Below are 22,092 nucleotides of genomic sequence, written 5' to 3'. Positions count from 1 at the left end.
TACTCCTGCCTAAGAGTCAACCTTGAATATGGTAGTGAAATGGACTGAATGAGGATATGTTTGTAAAAAGACACCTCAGTGATGCATACAGTCAGCCAAACCCAGGATCTGGGAAATATAGCAACCTTTCTCTCCAAGGGTGGTCCATGGACCTGCCAGGAACATGTGATAAAAGCAGGGTCTCAGGCCCCAGCCCACACCTCCTGAACCAGAAACTGTATTTTAATGAGACCCTGAAGTGATCTGTCTACACCTTCAATTTGGGGAAGTACAGCCTTGCAAAGCAAGGGATCTCTTTCTTCCCTAAAGGAATGAAAAAGGAACCGGGAGGAATGTGGAATATATAGATCAGAAGGAATTTAGGAGATTAATTCACCAAAAATCATGTGCAGTCCTTTGAGACAATTATGAAAAAAATAAAGGAAATTTGAACAATTTCCTGATATTTATTGTTCTTAAGGAATTAGTATTTAGTAAGAGTGATAATATGGTTAGGATAATTATTTTTTTATAAATTCCATATTGTTAAACAATACAAACACAAGTATTTAGCATGCCCTGTTAGACCATCATTTGTTAGTAGCTGGGTATGGAGGTGGCAAGGTGAACTGGGTGGAGGTAGAATAAGGTTGGCTCTGGGCTCTAAACTGCAGAAGCTGGGTTTGGGGCAAACAGAGGGGTTCATTAATATGTGTCCCCACATGTCTGCAAATACCAGTAATAATTTTTTTTTTTTTTCAGAAAGACCAAGTAAGAGTCATCAAAGATGGAAAGCACAATTCAGCATGGTGTGAGGATAGAATCTGTCAAACAGAGAGAGAGAGAGAGAGAGAGAGATAGATTGACCCAGGCCGAAGGGGGACAAGCGCCTCCAGGGGTTTTGACTCCTACCTAGTCTATGGGGGTGACCCTTGAGAGTGCACACAGTCTCATCCAGCATAGCTAGTGCAGAGCTCCCCTAACTAGCACAGCGAATCGAGGTTAGAGGAAGGTAGACTTGCGTAGTTGCTAAAAACGGAAACAGGTCATTGTGTAAATTGTGGGATCTCCTTCTCTGGGGGCCTTCGGTAGTTCCGGGTCAGTGCAGCAGGCAGCAGCCCCGGCCGCTTCCCTGCAGACAAGGCCCCGGAATTCTGCCGTGGGAGATGGGTGGCGGGGGTGTGGAACTGTGGGGATCTGAGACTGCAGGGCAGGGTGGAGCGGGGGATATGAACCTTAAATTCCCCGGCGTTGTTTCCTTATGCAAGTTTCGGGTCTCCAGGCAGGCGCCTCCACCAACCAGCCGTCCCAGGCCCAGGGGGTCCCAGGTTGAAAGCTGCGTGGCAGGAGCAGAAACTTGAGCTGCATCAGAGGGGCAGGCACAGGCAACGCCGCCCCTGGCCCTGGTGGCCCCAGGTCGGGAGCATACTCGGCGCGCGATTTAAGGCGTATATGTGCTGGCAGCTAGGGAAAGAAGACTCTGTTTCGTCCTGTCACAGATCTATAAACACCTGGGCTCCGCCCCCACCCTAGTTTGGAGGCCAATGACGTCATGGAACGCTTGGCGGATTTAGCTCCGGATTCCTTCTAGGAGCAGGTCAGGGGACCAAGGTTCCCCATGGCCCATGGTGGGGCGGCACTCAGCCTAGCATTCCTGCCTTCCCAACACATGGCAGGGCCAGGGGTCCCAAGGCAAGAGTGGGCTGCAGGTGTAGGCTGGCAAGATTGTCAACAGCACTGAGTTGGGCCAACAAGCCAGGTAATAGCTTCCAGAAAATCCTCCGAGGTGGGGACTTGGGGGTGCTGATTCTGGAAGACCCCCCATGGCACAGGGATTGGAGTAACAAATTATGATGCAGTTATAGCTTCCTACTGCCTTGCAGAGCCCAGGAAGATGTTATTCCCACAGCTCTATTTTATAGATGACAAATTAAAGCTGGAAGAGGTTAAGGAACCCAGTGGGGATGACACAGTGGTCACGTAAGAGTGAACGTGTACAGAAAGCTCTGTCTCTGGGTCTCCAAGCCCAGGCAGCCTTCCCATCACACTATATTACCCCTCCTTAGTGCCTACCTGACTAGGGTGGGGATATCAAAGTTGAACAGGCAGCCAGTTCCTCCCGCCTCATCTGTTCTACTTGCCCCAGTCTATAGAGAATCTGATGAGATGGGGGAGTGGACAGGTGATCTGGAAGCAGAATGAAGGAGAGGAGACAGTTTACCAGGTTAATAGCTGACACCATTAATTGCTCATGGTTAGAGATACAGAGGACAGAGCATGCTTGTCACAGCACAGTGGTAAAGAAAGGTGACTTTGTGGCATACCATCTGCCAGGGACTGTGCTTTTTTTTTTCCTATCCTGGCACAGAGGATAAAATAATACTAATGTCCAACATTGATGAGCAAGACACCACTCTGAGGATGCTACAAAACAGCGCAGTGGTGGGAGATTTCAATTATTCAAACAACAGCTGGAAGTTTAATTTTACTATAAGCCTAGCATCAGCAAAAATCCCAATTTTCTTCACTGACTCATCCCCAGAGTAGGATCTGGCATCTGACTGCCTGGCTCTGCATCACTGCTCTGCCACCTTGTAGAGAGGCAAGTTGGGGGACCTCAAGCAAGCATCTTAACCCCTGTGAGACCCATCAGCAGAGGACAGTGACATGATTCCCTCTTCTTGTTCTTGAGCAACTCCCAAAAGAAAATGTAGGCCAAGTGCCCAAGGAAGCTGTCACCAAACGGAAGCTACTAATGGCATCCTTGCATCTCAGAAGGGGGCTAGTGGGATGTTTTGACCCAGAATGGATAAACGGAGAGACAGATATCAGCATAACTACAACTAAGGGGGAAGGAACCCTTTTGTTTAGGGTAAGACACAATTACTGTTCGGCACAGAACTAAGGAAAGTTTGTTTTTGAGAGCGTGGGGAAAAGCAAAATGTGAACCCATAATCTCCAGCTTAAGTCCTAAATATGTCTATGGAGGATGGAGGGCGAGAGATACCCCAGAATACATTCCTAACAAGACAGACGGATTCATTCAGTGTGAACTGGGCTAATCATTAAAGACTGAATGGGATGTGCCAGTGTCTTTTGAGTTGTATTTCCTCTTGACAGAAGGGTTCCTATATATTGTGAAATATTTACTTGATCTTGTTCTGGTACTGTTTCCCAGCATACAACTGCCTACATCCTTGAAGTTTAAAAGAAAAAAAGGAAAGAAGTTTGTTTTGTTTTAAATCAATGTGACAGTAACAGGGAGCTCTGGTTGAGGACATACTGTGGGGGAGGAGGGACAGAGGGGATTATAATACATTTCCAGAGGCAGGTATGACACCTGACCCAGGTGTGAAGAGACAAGTGACTCACACCTGGAAGCCTGGAACTCGGAGGCCAAGCACAGTGTTAGACAACGTTGGGAGCCAAAAGGAAAGCATGGACGTTGCCGTTCCGGATATTTCCGTACTTTCCAGAGAGAATGGCCCTAAATCAAAAATGGAAGAGCAGATGCTAAACAGGACCGCCAGAGCCTATAGTCCATCATTGACTATGGTGATCTGTTGACACAAGGTAGGACCATTTCAACAAATCTAGAAAATACAATTGGTTCTATCCAATGAGAGGGAAACAGACAAAATGTTTCCTATTTTTTTTCTGTTGTTGTTGTTTTGTTTTGTTTTGAATGAGAAACCATGTATTCTACAAACTACAGACTGGCCCCAAACTGTTCTGTTCCTTGGGAGGATTCTGGAATAGATTAGTAACTAAGTAACTGACCTTCACACACAGCTGTTGGAGACTAGTATGAAGTTTTTATTTCTTTTTGATGAGTTTTGTATTCCTTTAGATTGTAGGCTGAGCATTTGGGAAATCCTGTTTGGTCTCAGCACCATGTCTTGCATTTCGTTGGCAAGAAAGTAAAACTGGAGTGTGGAGACTTGGAGAGTAATCTAGACCCACAATCAATGAGTTGAGTGATCACAGGGAAGTTTCCTAATGTCACTGAGCCTCTTTTATGAAAGATGGGGTATGTTCTCTCAAGTGTCTCTCATTTCCAAGCTCAGAGATTTTGCCATGCAATAAAAAAATAGACCAGGGATCAAGACTATCCTGAAGATGCAGCCCTAATAAAGCAGCCACACCTCTGCAACTGTTCAGGCACAACACTTGGTGTGTAAGATGACCTAGGCAAGGGCTTGGTCACTGTTTATTCACTATATACACAAGTATTAATGACTTAACTGAAATTATGGGAAAGCACTGGCCAAGGGTTACAGAATGAAGATTTGAATTAAGCTGGATGGACCAGCAGAGTTCTTGCCTGAAAATCAGATGAGATTAATTAATATAACGATATTCTGAAGACTGCACAAGCTCAGGGTGGGGAAGAGCTGGCTGAGAAGTGGATTGTGGGATGAAGGGCTAAGTGATTATGACTACCTCCTGCTCAAATTAATATGAGGCCACCATCCAGCTGCTAACAAAAGGCCTGGTGAGGATAATGCAGATAGGTAAAATGTACTGAGTTTTTTTTTTTTTTTAAAGATTTATTACAGCAGATACACAGAGGAGGAGAGACAGAGAGGAAGATCTTCCGTCCGATGATTCACTCCCCAAGTGAGCCGCAACGGGCCGATGCGCGCCGATCTGAAGCCGGGAACCTGGAATCTCTTCCGGGTCTCCCATGCGGGTGCAGGGTCCCAAAGCTTTGGGCCGTCCTCGACTGCTTTCCCAGGCCACAAGCAGGGAGCTAGATGGGAAGTGGAGCTGCCGGGATTAGAACCGGCGCCCATATGGGATCCCAGGGCTTTCAAGGCGAGGACTTTAGCCGCTAGGCCACGCCACCGGGCCCAAATGTACTGAGTTTTTACAAGGCCTTTGCACATTATCTCATTTCTGGAGCCTGATAATGTTGGAAAATTCCAGACTTAGGAAGGGCTTGTGCTATTGCCACCTGCCCTATCAGGCCCTGTTGGTGGTAACGTTTCCAATGCTAGGATCCTTAACAGTATGTGGGTAACAAATTGGAGTGCATGCAAAAGAGGGCAGCGAGGATGGGGAAAGGTCTGAAAATGAAGTCCTGTAGGAGAATAGTGACAGCCTTCAAGCCAGACAGAGGTAAGAAAGTTGGAGAACTATGAAAGTTGGAGAACTATGAAAGTTGGAGAACTATAAGAATGGCTAAGACACAGGCTCTAATGTGTAGCTGGAAATGTGTGTCCTTCTGCTTGTAAGTTGTGTGACTTCAGGCAAGTGACTTACCCTCCTCTGTGCCTCAGTTTCCCCAAGTGTGATATAGTCATAGTAACTGATAAGATTATTATGGACAAAGCATAAGAGATAAATGTGAATGTGTGTAGCAAATGGCAGTGCTCACTCAATTCCTGCCTCATGGCAATGGCAGTTAGCATCTTGTGTCTGGAGGGCTGGCCGCATGAAGGAGAAAGGAGAGTCAGTCCATCTGCCTTCAGAATGGAACAAAGAATGCATGAGATGAAGCAACAAGAGGAGAGAGTCTAGACTTTTTAAATGATCAGAACTTGAAAGTGAAGAAATGAGCTGCCTGTTACCAGAGACGCTCACTATACTCTATTTGGAAATTGGGGAAACCAAACCGTGGGGATTCTTCTTTTGTTTTTTTGTTTTTTTAAGATTTATTTATTTTTATTGAGAAGGCAGATAAGATTTACAGAGAGAAGGAGAGATAGAAAGATTTGCTGGTTCACTCCCCAAATAGCCACATTGGTCAGAGCTAAGCCAATCCAAAGCCAGGAACCAGGAACTTCTTCTGGGTCTCCCTCATGGGTGCAGGGTCCCAAGGCTTTGGGCCATTCTCCACTGTTTTCTGAAGCTATAAACGAGGAGCTAGATGGGAAGTGGTGCAGCTGAGACATGAACCCGGTGCCCATATGGGATCCTAGCGCTTGCAAGGTGAGGATTTAAGTGAAGATATAGCCATTGAGCCATTGAGCCAGCTCCCATGGGGATTCTAAGATAATCAGGAATTCTAAGAAATCAGGAACGTCTGAAGAGTCAGGAAGTAAGAGCCTGAAGGCCCTGGCACTCCATGCCTTCCATGTTACAGAGTCTCTGGACGTTTGAGTTGTAAGTGTCTTAGTCTGTTTGATGCCTTAACTGGGTGATTTAAAGAGCTGTAATCAGCTCACAGTTTCAAAGCTCCAGGGTGGAGGGGCCACATTGACGAATCCCTTTCTGCATGTGGGGACTCCGTGGCATGCCAGGGCAGTGCCAGTTAAGCTTATTTGCTGGGGGGTGGAGGGGTAGTCCCCCTTCCCTCTTTTCTTTTTTTGAAATATTTATTTATTTTTATTGGAAAGGCGGATACACAGAGAGGAGGAGAGACAGAGAGGAAGATCCTCCGTCCAATGGTTCACTCCCTAAGCGAGCGCAACAGCTGGAGCTGAACCAATTCGAAGCCAGGAGCCAGGAGCTCTTCTGGGTCTCCCACGCAGGTGCAGGGTCCCAAGGATTTGGGCCGGTCTCGACTGCTGTCCCAGGCCACAAACAGAGAGCTGGATGGGAAACAGGGCCACCGGAACTAGAACCGGCGACCATATGGGATCCCGGCATGTGCAAGGCGAGGACCCCAACCACTATGCCATTGCAACCGGCCCCTTCCCTCTTTTCTAAAGTCACTAATGCAGTCGAGGGTGAGCTGATCTTGATTGCCTGCAGAAGCCTTACTTCTGGTGTGCAGTTTGAAAGGGCCAGACCAAAGCAAGAGCTCAGAACTCAGTCCGAGTCTCCCACAAGACTCTGAGGACTTGAGCCATCCTCTGCTGCCTCACAGACTGTGCCTTAGCAGGAAGCTGGATCAGCAGCTGGGACTCAAACCAGGCATTCTGAGATGGGATGGTGGGTGTTCCAAGCAGGGACCTAGCCACTGCACTACACACAAGCCAAAGCGCGCCCTTGCCTTTTAATATTGTTAAAACAGCAGGCTTGGGTAGAGACATTCAAACCATAGCAGCCAGTAGTAAGCTTGAAGACAGGGGATTTTTAAAATATATTTATTGGAAGAGTTACAGAGAAAGGGAGAAATATTTGGGATTCACCAAAGCCAGAAGGCAGGAGCTTCTTCTGAGTTTCCTAAGGGGGTACTAGGGCCCAAGCACTTGGGCTGTCCTCTGCTGCTTTCCCTGGGCATTGCTGGGTGGGAAACAGAGAAGCTGGGACTTTAACCAGTGCCCACACAGGTCCTGCAGGTAAAAATTTAATGTGCAGTACTACAATGCCAGCCTTAAAAGATAGGGAATTTTTACTGTACACTTTTGATTGTTTTCGCTTTTCCCCTACAAGCAAGATAAACAGCATGGACTCGGTAGTCAAACCTCCCAAGTTAGAAACCTGTGGTTTTCAGCTGTGCAGGCTTAGATAACTTGGCTCACCTCTCTGGGTGCGTTTTTCTGTCTATACATGGGGTGAAGCACCTACAGTCCTGAGGAACAAGCTAATGGCTCAGCTGTGTCGATGAGCATGACGCCAAAGAGGGGCTGACTGTACAGCTGTGTGAGACAGGCAGATTCACGCCTTCTGGCCTTTGGTATCTGGCAGGGCTGCAAGTGGTGAGACTGGATGAAGAAACTCTACATCAGCAGGTGCACATGCCAAGACTGCACTTACAATACAGATACAGACAACAGCAGACTCTGAAAGCCTTTTATCCTCTCACACAAGGAATAAAATAAGATGGGGTAGAATGAAAATTGGCTGTCTTTTGTTAAGAGTCTACCATGTGTTGGGTTCTGTACTCAATTTCTCTCTAAATCTCCACAAGGGTTAAACAGAGGTATAATTGATGGTAATGAGATTGGCCTGGAGAACAGTTTGGCAGTTAACCTGGGAACTGCCCATAAAGCTTATCTAGGTTTTTCCATGTGCCCCGGAGCCTTGGGCTGCCTTCCTCACAGCCAGCTAAGATTGTGCCTCCCCAGCTCAAAGTGTTAAAGCCTGTGGCAACTGTGGCCCAGATTCAGCTTCTGACAGTGACAGGGTAGTAGCTGAGGACCTGTTACATCCTGTATTTAATTAATTAATTAGTCCGTTTATTTGAATTCAGGGGAAACAAGAAAAAGAGAGAAAGAATGTCCACTGACTAGTTTACTCCCCAAATGCCCACAGTGCCCAGAGCTAAGCCAGGCTCAAGCTAAGAGCTGGGAACTCCGTCTGGTTTCCCACAAAGCTGCAGGGACTAGAGTACTAGAGCCATCACCTGCTGCCTCCCAGGATGTGCATCAGTAGGAAGCTAGAATTAGGAGTGGAGCAGGGACTTGAACCCAGGCCCTCTGATATGGGAGGCAGGCATCCTCGTTGGCATCTTAGCTGCAAGGCTAAATCCCTACTCCTTTGTCAGACCAGTGAGTGGGAGAGCTCCTGCCCCTCCACCACACGGCACACTAGGTTACAATACACTGAGGATACTAACAGATGGCCGTATTTGTTTGCCCCCTAGTGCGATGGGGTTGCAGTGGACCTGAGCAATGTCTTCCTCGAAGGAATTGCTATTCTCAACATCCCCAGCATGTACGGAGGCACCAATCTCTGGGGAGAAACGAAGAAGAACCGGGCTGTGATCCGGGAATGCAGAAAGGGTATCACCGACCCTAAGGAACTGAAACTGTGTGTCCAAGGTAAGCATGAGGATAGCTGCTCTAGGTCAGTGCCCACTGATGAGTCCCTTAGAACATCTCTTAGCAAACCATGTCAGGATCTATAGCAGGCTCTATAAGGCCATGCAGCCTGCCATGGACCCCATGTTCTGGGGATATGCTGACTTAAAATTGGTGATGTAAGAGTCCTAAGCACCATCCAGCAGTCACACTGTGGGGATGTATGAGGTTAGGAGTCAAATGCTATTCGGTCAAGGTCGCCAATGGTTTATTCTCAGCCTTCTCTCATTCTACCTGTCCAGGCATTGGAGCCAGCTGGTCACTCCCTGGAGACACTTTCTCCACTGTACCTCTAGGACTCCATTTGCCTCCAATCATCTGCTTAGCTGATCATTCATTCTCTGTCTCTTCTTTCTGACTTCTGAATTCTGGAGGGTCTCCAGGCACAGTTCCTTTTCTCTTCTGTTCACCTCACCACCTTGAGTTCCTCATCCAGACTGAGGCTTTGTGTTTGTGTGTGCCTGTGATGCCTCAAAGCTTGTGATCAGCCTTGCCTGAGCCCTCAGTTCAGTGCCAGGCATTTTTTGTCATGTTTGGTCCCATGTGTTTCACAGACTTCAGGGTGCTCCTGCTGTGTCTCCTCCAAAATGCCTTTGTCTCAGCTGATGGTCTCCCCACGGTGCAAACCTAACCACCTGGCACCATCCTTGACTTTTCCTGTAATTGCCGATCTCACATCCAGTCCAATAGAAATCTTCTAGCACTATTTCTAAAAATATATTATCAGGGCCAGCATGGTGGCATAATGGGCTAAGCAAACCACCTAGGATGCCCTTATGGGCACTGGTCCAAGTCCTGGCTACTCCACTTCCAATCAAACTCCCTGTTAATGCCCTGGGAAAGCAGCAAAGGGTGGTCCAGGTCCTTGGACCCCTGCACACAGATGGGAGACCCAAAACAAGCTCCATGTTCCTGGCTTTGGTCTAGCCCAATTCTGACCATTTGGGGAGAAAACCAGTAGATTGAAGATTTCTCTCTATGTGTCTCTCCTCTCTCTGTAATTTCACCTTTCAAGTAAATACAATAAATCATTTTAAAAACTACATCTAATGTAAGGAAAGCCAAACAGAGAAATAGCACCCACCTATTGGTTTACCCCACAAATGCTTGTGGTAGAGACGGGGCTATGCTGAAGCCAGGAGCCTGGAACTCAATCCAGGTCTCCCATATGGGTGGCAAGGATCTAACCATTTGAGCTACCACAGTGCCCGCCCAGGGTCCACATTAGTAGTTAAGTTGGAATCAGGAATTAGAGTTGGACATCAACCCAGGCAATCTGATGTGGGACACAGGTGTCTTTTAATAATTGTTTTTGTAAATATTTATTTATTTGAAAAAAGTTACAGAGAAAGATGTTTCATCCACTGACTTACTCCCTCAAATGGCTGCAATGGCCAGAGCTGGGTTAGTCTGAAGCCAGGAGCCAAGAACTTCTTTCAGTCTCCCATGCAGGTACAGGAGCCTAAGCACTTGGGCCATCTTCTGTTGCTTTTCTGGGTGCATCAAGCAGGCTGCTGAATCAAAAGTGGAACACCCAGAAATAAAACTGGTACCCACACAGAATGCCACTGTCACAGGTGGCAGCTTTACTCACTACTGGTCCCATCGGACAAAGGTGTCTTAACCACTAGGCCAAACGTCTGCCCCAGCTCTGCATTTAAAATCATCTGGATTCAACCATCTGTTGGCACCTGGATGCCTCCAAACTAAATTTAAGCCAACATACTCTGTCCCCTGGATATTACAGATCCTCTTCATTCCATTCCTGCTGTGTGCCTGCCGTGGACGTTCTGTTCTCACCACTATGTCCGAGCGTCCTGTGAAAGTATGTCAAATTGTGAAATGCCTCAGTTTCTGAGAGGAAAATCCAGGGTTCTTAAGGCAGCCTAGAGGGCCCACGCGGTCTGGCCTCGGTTCCAACCCAGATACCATCTCTTCTCCTCTCACCTACACTCACTCTGCCTCCGCTCCTCTGGCTCCTCTGGCACAGCCAGCTATTTCCACCATGAGCCGACTGTTCTTTCTGTCTGGAACACTGGGCAGTGGTGCTTTCAAAGCCATCAGCTGGACTTTTGGCTTTTAACCCACCAGGACATAGGACATAGCCTTCTGAGGGTCCCCTTCAAACTACCTTCACCCAACACCTTACCAGCTTTCACCACCAGAAGTCCAAGGGGGAACTGAATGATTCCCCATGAGTTCCCAATGGACTAGTGCATTGGGGGGAGAAAAACTATGTGTGAGGTCATTGGCAAAGAAAGACCTCACACCAGCGGGCAGGCAACCAGGCTTTGTTCCAAGTGCTGCCACTATAACCTAGGTTTTGGCACCTTAGTCTTCTTTGCTGTATAAACCAGCATCTCAGTGTAACAGTTTTGACAGGATGATGAATAGAGCTGAATCAGATAATTTGTTGTTTTGTTTAAAGCTTAATTATTTTTATTTGAAAGGTAGAGTTACAGAAAGAGGAGAGACAGAGAACAAGAGATTTTCCATGCATTGGTTCACTCCCCTGGTCCAGAACCAGGAACCTGGCACTTCTTCTAGGTTTCCCATATGAGTACAGGGACACAAACACTTGGGCCATCTTCCAGTTCTTTCCCAAACCATAAGCAGGGAGCTGAATCAGAAATAGAACATCTGGGACACGAACCGGAGCCCATATGGGATGCCGGTGCTACAGGAGGAACCTTAGCCTGCTGAGCCACAGCACCGCCCTCCCCCTACTCCTCCTTCAAGAAAATTTATTCTTAAATAGGGCCTGCTTGTGCACAATGAAAATTTCTAGTTCCCAGTCCTGCTCTCCCTAATCAATCTCTGAGCTGGTTCCTGGAAGTCTAAAATTGTAATGAACATCCAGAGGACTTTGCTGGGCTGCCAGATTCGGAAACATTGATAGAGGTGAATGAGCACAGTCTCTTCCAGACCCAGCTCCATGGATCAGGGTCTGTGCATTTTGATGTCTCTGCTGTTAAATACTAAGGTCAGGTGTTATCTGAGCAGCAGGAGCCAAGACTTGGCTGCCATCAGAGGGAGGGGAAACTGGCTTGTACTTCAACGGTCTGTTAGTTGATCAGGCAAGATTATCAAGAAATACCATCTTAGGGTAGGCCTGGTGCTTATTACACCTGCAGCCCACACTGAAGTGCTTGCACTGGAGTCCCAGCTCTGCTTACAGTTCCATCTTCTAGCAGATACAGACCCTGAACAGCAGCAGTGATGGTCCTAAGAGTAGGGTCTCTGGGAGAAGGTGGAAGACCTGGATTGAGTTCCTGGCTTCTGGCCTCAGCCAGGTCTTTTCCTGGCCGTTGCAGACATTGGGAGACTGTCAGTAGTGGATGGGCACTGTGGACCTCTCATTTTCCATCTCTCTCTGTCTCTCTGCTTCTCAAATAATTAAATAAATCCTCCATGCTTTAAGAGAAGACATGAATGTTTGGTTCTGTGTTGTCCTCCCGAGTCCTGCTCATTTCACACAGTGAACTTTCTAATTTGTATAAATTATTAAACTGAATAATGTGTTCCTCCTCCCTGCCTTGGCAGCGGAACTTCTGGCCACCAGAAGAGGGTGGGGGAGGCCTTACCTTGTATAGACTTCTTGCATATTTTCCCATTCTGATGCTCCTCCCTGAACCCCCACGCTGGCATACTGAGCAGACTCTGCTCTATATCCTGCACTCTGGCTGTGTGGTTAGCACTCCATGGCAACCTTATTTCCCCTACATATCTGATCTTGTATCGTCCCCTTATTCAAGCAAGAATTAAACATCAACTGACCACTTTTGACCGTCCAAAACAGGAACTCTTCCGCAAATCCCCCTTTCCCGCCCCTAGAATATGCTTTCAGAGCTAAAAATGAAGCCACTTCCTATTCTTTAGATGAGGACATGAGCTGATCAGAACCCAGACCAGGGAAGGCCCTGGCCTGTGGGACTTGTGGAGACATCAACCCTGAGCTTTCTTCCAATGGAAATGGAGTTGTTACTGGGGAAAAACTAAAGAGGCAGCTGATTGGTGGAGACTCTTTGACCCGGAAGCCAAGAGACTTGAGTGTCATCTACCTCACACCTCTAAGTGACATGGAACACCTGCTTTCATTTGGTGGACCCTAGCTCCTTCATCCTTAAGATGAACAATTCTGATGGTCACGTGTGAGATTCGTTACAGCTCCACAAACTTAGGGCTGTTAGAGTTGTATCCATTTTTAATTCTCTTTGCAGAATTATCAGCAAATGTCTTGCTTCTTTCTGCGGGCTTTGTCCCAGGATAAGTAGACTGGTGGCTGCACAGGCAGGGAGCCCTCTCAGCAAGCTATTCACTCCCCAATAGCTTCGAGATTGAAAGGAGAGGGAGAAGTCAGGACAGAGTAGTGGGAGGAAGGGACTAATCCAAGGAAGTGAAAGAAGAAAGGGCAGAAGAAGGGTTACTAACAACCCTCTCATAGTAGATCCACCTGGCCCCTGGGGGCGGGGGGCGGGGGGGATGCAAGTACGAATCTTCACAGTTTAGCATGAGAAGGGTTCTGTAAAAAACGCTGATAAAAAAAGCAATAAAGATACCAGGCAAAGCAGTATGCAGCTGGATAACCTGGGTTTAAATTCTGGCTCTTACCTTTCAGTTGTTTTTTTTTTTTAATTTATTTTATTTTTTATTACAAAGTCAGATATACTGAGAGGAGGAGAGACAGAGAGGAAGTGGAGCTGCCGGGATTAGAACCAGCAGCCACATGGGATCAAGGCGAGGACCTTAGCCACTAGGCCACGCTACCTTTCAGTTTTGTACACCTTGGGAAGTTACTCAACCTGCTCGTAATCATAGTGAGCTTATTGTGAAGATGGCAAATTTGAATGTTCCTGGAATGTGGTATGCCCCCTAACATTTTTTTTTAATTCCTCCGTCCCATCATTGCTATTTTGTGCTGGAGCATGACAATTAATTTCTGATTCTAAAGGTCTTTAGCATTATCATTAAGAAAGCATAAAACTGGCACTCTAGCCCAGACTTTGTCCTAGCACACTGCATTTATGCTGTCAGTTGTTCCCACTGTCTGCTTTCCCAAATCTTTCAGATCCCTAGGATAGAGGATGAACATTACTCATCTTTATGTCCCCAGAGCCTTACCCTTCTTGGTTACTAAAAAAAAAAAAAAAAAAAGCCATTGACTAAATGAGAAACACATGTAATCATGCAATTGTGTTATTTTCAATTTTATAACAATAAGAATGGTGATAGTCTTTCATTTGGCTTGCAAATGACTTTTCATGTTGTTGATTCAATATGAGTCTAACCAGAGACTCATAAACAAATCTGTATATACATGTATATGTATGCATATATGTATATATGCATATACATGTGTATATGTGTGGGTGTCCTCTCTCTATATCACTATACCATACTTTGGGGAGAACAGAAACCAAGATAAGGGGTAAGACTTACATCATTTATGTTCAACAGTGACATCATAACCAGGAGTTAGGAATCCTAGTGTCTTGTGTGTCCACCCACCCCACAGGTTTATTGTGGAGCTTACTGTGTGATGACTTTAGAAAACTGAAAGCATTTAGACCCAGTCCAGGAGAGTCCCCACATCTCTCTGTGGAAACTCTGCTCCTCCTGCAGGACCTACCCATTGGCCTACTCCTCCCCCGGAGCTCTTGGCAGTCTCTGGAAGTAAGTTCAGCCTCTGCATTTTGCCTTCTGTCTCCACCTGCACATTGATGATGAGTTGCCTGTATCAGAGGCACACATATTCTCATATCTCTTTCCTGTTGGTGCCTGGAAAATGGGGAACAACTGTTCCTCTTTGTATGCTCTCCAAAGCTCCCATCTTGCCTGGCTCATGTGTGTTCTGCCGGAGTGTCTACTGGAGGGAGGGAGAGAAGAGAGGACTCCTGCCTGCAGTCTGCCATGCCATGGGCAGTAGATTCTAAAGGAGTTCAGAAACAGGCACTAACTACAGAATCTTGGAGATGGGTTAGTGTGAGAGTTATGTATGAGTTTTTGTGAAACTGAGAATTTCATGTTATGGGGTCATTGGAAACTCATCGAATAGTAAGGTGTGTTGGCCAGCTTCAGATAAGTAATCCTAATCTAGTTTAGAAGTCTGGAAACTGAGGATCCGTGTGGAATAAGGGTCTCACTTATTGAATAGAATTCAGAAGACCTAGGCATCACGTCACCAACCATGTGGCACTGATGAGCTACTGCACCCCTGGAAGCCTCCATTTCAATGCTTGTGAAATGGAACCAATTATGTTCTCTCTCCCTCAGCATGGTTTTGAGGGTTCAGTGATGTCATCCATATGTAGCACTTCTCAGAGTGCCTGAAACTTGGTGAGCACTTGACCATCAGTCATCACAATTACTGACAGGTGACAAGTTAAAGGTATATAGTATGTGATTAAAAGCGAGGTGGGGGACAAACCTAAAACATTACTTTTGACTTCTACTTCACAGTTCTGGTTGAGATTATCTTTAAATGATTGATGGTTCTAACCACCTGTAATTCTAGAGTGATTCACGGGCACCATGCTTACATACGTTTGGCTGTTGCTGCCAGGGCGGTGGTTATCCTGAGCTGGCTGTCCAGTGAAGCATGGTGAGAGTACAAGGTGCCAAGTCCTGAATATAGGTAAAGTAGCAAGGGTATGATGCAAAGCTGCATCCCTCCCCATAGAGGTTAAGAAGCAAAGTTCTGGAATCCTCTGTCTGTTTCTTTCTAGCCCTAGTTAAAAATACAAATGCAGACACTTCCTACCCATTTTCCCAACCCTTTGCTTCACTGATTCCCCACACCTGTTCCTCCCTATCCAGTTATTTGGACCCCTTTTCTGTTGCTAAACAAAATACTCAGGACTAAGTGATTTATGAAGAACTGGAGTTTACTTGGCTCACAGCTCTGGAGACTGGAAAATCAAAGAGCATGGTGCACGCATCTGCTTGGCATTGGTGAGGGCCTTCTGGCAGTGCCATCACATAAAAGAGGGTATCATGAGGTCATCCAGAGCAGGTGAGTATCAGGTTGGGTCTTCCTTCCCCTTCTAATAAAGCCACCTGTCTCATCATAGAATCCCCATCCCTAAGCACAGATTCTAGTTATCACCAAAGACACTGCCTCAGATCAACATCTGAATGTAAATAGTAAATTCCCAACACAAGAATTCTGTGAGAATATTCAAATTATAGCCCCAAACCAGCAGCCTCAAGCCAGTGGTAGCCTAGAGGCTGGGTAAGCCCCTCTGGCTGTCTAACAGGAGAGCAGAATTCTGTCCCAGGCAGGATTCTAAACCTGCAGGGCAAAACCTGCCCAGACTTCCACTGGATAGTAACTTTGGCAATCCTTGGAAAACAAAGACATGGAAGAAGACACTCTTGGTAGAGAGTTTTCTTTGGAGTCTTTTTCTCCCAGCAGTGGAGACAGGCTTGTTGTCAGCTTTTGAAAACATTATTACCAGGCACCTACACAGTCCAATGGTGAACAAAAGCAGACACGATCCCCCATTGCTGTGGGAGAATGGGAGAGCCAGGCCTCAACAAAATAAGCCCCACAGATGGGCAAATGGCTAGGAAGTGCAGTGAGAGCTAACAAGAGTCACAACTTGCCAGGACCCAATGAGGCTCACAAACATATCAAGCGCCTTCTTAACCTGGGCCTTCGAACTGGTGAGCTGAGCAGACACAGATCCTGTCTGGGTACAGAGCCATCAGCACCCCTGTCCCAGACATGGCCAAGTCATGCTTGTTTGAAAGTCTGTGTAGTTCATCCATCCATGCATGTACCCAGCCATGTGGGTTTTCACCAGTTGGGTGGACCATACCTTGGACCCCAAAGCAAAGGCAGAGCACACAAGCCAGCTGTCTCCCAGATGTACCCTCCTGCTCTGGAACTAGAGCTCGGCTGAGACACCAGAACAATGGGGAGCCGAGAGGCTACTGCTTCTTGTGATTTTCTTTTCACTTTTATAAAGTGAAGCAGTGTGCAGAGCAGTCAGCAGTCCCACTGGATAGTCACTTTGGCAATCCAGACTGTCCAGACTTGTAGGTTCCCAGTTTCTCCACTCATTGGCTATTTGGCTATTGGCAGTGAGCAAAAGTTAGTCACTGCTGTTCCAGGTTGAGAGAGAATACAAGTGTACCTAAAGGTTGTCTCTTTGGCCAAGGTCTATCCCATGGTCTATCCCAAGGTCTAACCCAAAAGCAAGGCAAGTGACTCCCAAAGAGCCACAGAAGGCCCTGAAGGTGTGCAACTAGGACTACTCGGGGATCCAGGAGGTAGCTATGGCAACATAAGTGTCATTCCTGTTCGGGGTTCACAGGCTTTTCATGGGAAATCTTGGCTTTGTCATCGAGCCCTTCAAGTAGCCCATGTTGGGACTAGTACTCCCAGATAATCAGTTTCCTCTATTCTGAGCACCCTCCCCGTCGCCTAGCACCCTTCCCCATGCTCCTTGCCTTGTGAGTGCCTCAGCTGTTGACCAAGCCAAGACCTGGGGCCACACATCTTTCTCCACAGCTGGCTTGCAGAACTCTTTCATGATTATTTACATGGTGGCTCACACTGAGCTCTTCTGGGAGCGCCAGATGTCGTAATCCCTTCTGCAGTCCTGTAGCTGATAGAATCTTAGACCTCCAAGCGGTCTGTTGAGATTGTCTGACCCAAAGCCACCAATACCAGGGACACATGAGCCAGTGAGTATCCCAGGCCTCCCCAACCAGCATCAACCCGACATGGAGCCCAAGAGGGCTGCCAATGGTCTTCCCTGTTCATTTGTCTCTGCATGTGGCTTAGCTGTCATTGGTCTCCACTACCTAGTTGAACTCTTGTCTGGATATATATGTTTCTATAGCTTCTGAATGAAAATCACAACCTGCTTCTCAGGAGCCTGTTTCTATAGAAACTATGATGTTTTCTATATATCATTGAAATTTCAGAATGATAAGCCTCTGGGAAACTGAGAGATCATTTTGTCTTCTAGAGAAATGGTAAGGTGAAGTGGTTTTACCTTTGGCCAAACTTGGACAGAAATGCAGGTCTTTTAGCTCACCAAGATCAATCCTCTAAGAGTCGGGTTGGGGAACTTGTTCAGAAGGAGCCACAGTAACTATTGACATCATTTGGCTTTCTATTCCATCTCTGATGCAACTACTCAGCTCTATCCACAGGCAATTCGTAAATAAATGGGCAGGGCTGTGTTCCAGTCAAACTTTATTTTCACAAAAAGCAGGCTGGTTTTGCTTTCCAGCAGTGGTTGGTCAAACTCTATGCTAAAATCTCACATAGTCCCTAAGCCAGTAGTGCTAGCATCCCCAGGGTCTGCAACTCTCAAGGTCCAGGTGAGACCTGCTGAAGCAGAATCTGCATTTCAGCCAGATCCACTGATGATCACAGGTACACTGAAGTTTAAGAAACACCATGACATCAGTAGGCCTGGCTCCACCTGCCCTCTGCTTTCAAAAATGCCAAGAAAATACTCTCGAGATTAAACAAATGTGATCTGGAGAGTGAATTGACCTACCCTATGTCACAGTAATTGATGGATTCCCTACTAGATTCCCTGCATTCCAAATGTGAAATTCTTTCTACATACATCAGAGTTACCCACCCTGATCCCAGCCCAGTCTTGCCACGACTCAACTCTAGGAACTCTGTGCTTCCCCAACTTCTGATCGAAAAAGACTGGGCTCCTGATGGGCCTCCGCTCCCTCTTCCCCCTGCTCCTTCTACTGCTTCTTCTCCAGTTCTGGGAGGGGCTGGGGAGATGGAACTGAGCCTTGTGAGGCTGCTCAGCCTCTGCAGAGGGGAAAACTTGCTCACACAGGTTCAAGCTGGAGTTGAACTCCACATAATTCCTGCCTTGGAATGTTTGCTGCTCAAAATAGAACCACAGCGCCAAGGAAACTCGCTTTGCACATGTAGAAGAAGCATCTAGATCAGGCTGTCTGGCAGGACTAGACACTAGTTATTCCCTCTTCTGTTGCTCTGTCTTGACCCCCAAACCAATCCCTGTAGGATGGTAGCAATTCTTGGGTTCATTTAAGGTTGAACACCTGGTGAGATTCATCCCATAGCAGGGAGCCAGGCTGGCCACATACTCCTCACAGCCTGTACATTGGCATCTCTTTGGTTTGTTTCTATTTTGTGCAAGAAGTGTTTGTCTTAGTTTGGGTTGCTATAACAAAATCGCTTTGACTGGGTGGCTTTCAGACAAAAGTTTATTTTTCACAGTTCTGGAGAGTGACAGTCCAAGATCAAGGTGCCAGGCAGTTGGGTTCCTCATGGCTTGCAGCTGAGCCTTTCTTCTGCACGTTCACTGAGGGTGAGAACTTCAACTTATGAATGGGGGTAGGGTGTCAACCTCCAGCCATGACAACGTTTAATCGACATGATCAGTCCACACAGGTATCTTGAACTATTATTTACTGAATATCTCTTAGTGTGATGAGACTTTGCATATTAAATAGTTTAATCCTTTTTATGTCTGAGGACATCAAGGCTCAGTGGGGTTAAGTGGCTGGGCTAAAAATCATGCAAATAGCATGCATTAGAACCTGGACTTCAGGACCTTAGCTGCTGTAGAGAATACAACAAGAATGTGATATGGTATAGCCATTAAGTAGTTCACAGTCTGTTTGCCCATATGTAATAATACATATAGAAGAATCATGTTAATTTAGCACTAGCATAATCAGTGAGAGGCTTCTACTTGAGCTTTTGAATCCCAGCACTGTACCATGCACCTACAAAGTGATCAATAAGTATTTGATGAATAGATAATATAGGATATGTGTGTGTGTTCTAGTCCTTAAAAATTGAAGGATTTTTTAAAAGATTTATTTTATTTTTATTGGGAAATCAGATATACAGAGAGGGAGACAGAGAGGAAGATCTTCCATCTGATGAATCACTCCCCAAGTGGCCGCAATAGCCAGAGCTGTGCTGATCTGAAGCCAGGAACCAGGAACTTCTTCCAGGTCTCCCATGTGGGTGCAGAGTCCCAAGGCTTTGGGCCGTCCTCAACTGCTTTCCCAGGCCACAGGCAAGAAGCTGGATGGGAAGTGGAGCTGCCGGGATTAGAACTGGTGCCCATATGGGATCCTGGCGCATGCAAGGTGAGGACTTCAGCCACTAGGCTACCATTCCAGGCCCACAGGATTTCATTTCTTATTTTTATTTAACACAAACTGGCACCCACCTAGGTTGCAACCAGTAGTTTTACATGCAGCATCACAATGGTGGCTCTGATGGAAGGATTTTAAACAGTAGAGAGACAGGGAACATGGGATGTGCACTAGTGCCTAGAAATAGCCAAAGCCCAAACTGAGAAGACAGAGACCCTTGAGTGATGTGTGCTGCCTTTCACTGCTAAGAGACGGAGGCTTCTCAGCCAGGAGCAGGGACTGAGAAGCCTTTGCAGTTTGGATCAGAAGCAGGGAAAGGTGCTGCAACAAGGAGGCCAGGGATGAGGCTAATGCAGAACTCAAGCTCCAACTGTAAGGCCTCAATTTGGCCTGGAGAAAGAATGAACAGAAATCCACTACCACATAGGCAATTCCCCCCTCCTCTCAAATTGCCCAAGAGGACCCCTGTTTCTCTGCCCATGAGCTCAGCCTTCCCACGTCTGTCTTTACCCCGACACCTCTCCTCACTGCCAGGGATCTCCGCTGGCAGCCAGATGCCTCAAACAGGGGCCCGTGTCTCTCTCCACCCTCAGTATATGAATAGCACCCAGCTCATCCCATTTTCATTTCAGTTCACCTAACATCTAACCCTAGATGCTACGAAAATATTTTACATGACAATGTCTTAAGTCCCTGCTACCTCTTAGTGTGGTTGTTGTTGTTCTATCAGTACCACAGATGGGATAGCAACAAAGAGTAGAAGTGTGCTTCTCTTGGCTCTGGAGGATGGGAAGTAAAAGATTGAAGGACCACCTTCAGGAAGGGTCCTGGGGGAGAGTCCTCGCGCAACATCCTCACAGGCTGGAGGCATCACCTGGCAAGAAGAGAATGACAAAAGGGGCCAAACTGCCCTCCATGATACCCAACTCACTGTCCTAACTGACCTTGTCCTGCATAGTCACCAGTCTTCCATTCATGACATTGGAGCCCTCATCTCTTAGGATTATTACAATGGCATTGAAATCTCAGTGTGAGTATTGCAGAAGACAAACATTCAAACCATAGCAACTTCTGAGAAAGACTTCATAAAGATGGGAGGAGAGGGGAGAAGAGGGCCAGAGGAGCTAATGGGCCTGTCCAGGGCCACATTGATCAGTGGATCTGGGACTGGAGCCCAAGTCCTGGTATTCCAAACAGAGGATTCTTTCCACACATGCCACCATGCCCATTCCTCCCTCTCCAATCCTGACCGCTCTTGATCCAGCAACTAGGAAAAATAAAAAAGCAAAACTCTACCTCCACTTTCCACCTACATGGTCTCTGCACAGTTGCTGTGCCAACAACATTCCCAAAGTGGAGATTGTTCTGGTCAGTGCGGTCCCTAACTCTGGCTAGGTCCCTTACAGAAGTTAGCTTGAGAGGAAAGTTGGCAACATCACCGAATGTACTTGATTCTCTGCACAATACCTGGAGTTGAAGGCTGAAGTTGAACTCTGTGTAAAGTGATGTCAGAGAAGGCATCAACCAGCATATGCGTTCCAGCCCCAGGACCCAGCACCCCTGTCACTAACATTTGTGGCCTCTAAGTCTTCCGGAAAGAATGTGACCAGACTCACCCTCCTGCCTTCAGGAATCCTGGCACTCCAAGGCGTTTTGTCTCTGCCATCAATCCTTTGATCTGAGCCTTTTTTTCCTTTTGAACAGCCTGGCTCTGGTGTGAATTCCAGCCTTACCACCTTGCCTGTGTGATGCTAGGCAGATGGACTCCTCTCTCTATCTCAAGAATTATTATTACTTTTTTCATTCGTTGAGAGAATTGTCTGTATGTTCTTAATGTGAGGATAGCATTTCCTGATAAAGTATCCACAAGGATCAAAATAAACCCCTCTAATACCTAGGTACAGTGCAGTCTGCCCACTGTGGTGCTCCTGGGGACCAGTGATTCAGTGCTGAGGCAGCACCCGTGCCCCCAGGTGCAGAGGTGCAGAGCCTAACACACAGCACCTTCATGAGGGCACTGGCTCACCCAGAGGATATAGCCACACTAGAGCAGGACCGACAGGCTCTCAGGACATACCAACAGTGGCCGCTGGGCACCTACACCTGCTTGCTCTCTCGCTCTCCTGCATTCCTGCAGGGTTGCATACTGTGTTCTATCTTGTCCCAGGTGGGGACATGCCAGGGCTGTTGTCCACCTGCTCTCCATCCAGTCAGTCAGGAGCTAGTGGGAAAAGCTCAGAGACTTTGGGGACAGAAAGCGTCTGTCTCCCAAAGAGGGGAGACTGAGACCCAGAGGGAA

General features: G+C 46.9%; 1 protein-coding gene across 3 annotated transcripts in view; it reads left to right on the top strand.

The window, feature by feature from the left end:
• Nucleotides 1-22,092, top strand: part of DGKG (diacylglycerol kinase gamma) — a 196,364-nt gene that overhangs the window by 152,885 nt on the left and 21,387 nt on the right. For all 3 annotated transcript variants that reach the window (XM_058662200.1, XM_004591248.3, XM_004591245.3), the window contains one exon: nt 8,456-8,633. In XM_058662200.1, the coding sequence (XP_058518183.1) occupies nt 8,456-8,633 (178 nt within the window). The remainder of the gene's footprint in view (nt 1-8,455; nt 8,634-22,092) is intronic.

The sequence above is a fragment of the Ochotona princeps genome, chromosome 3 (genome assembly GCF_030435755.1).
Source record: "Ochotona princeps isolate mOchPri1 chromosome 3, mOchPri1.hap1, whole genome shotgun sequence".
Taxonomy (NCBI): domain Eukaryota; kingdom Metazoa; phylum Chordata; class Mammalia; order Lagomorpha; family Ochotonidae; genus Ochotona; species Ochotona princeps.
This window is presented reverse-complemented; position numbering and strand designations above follow the sequence as displayed.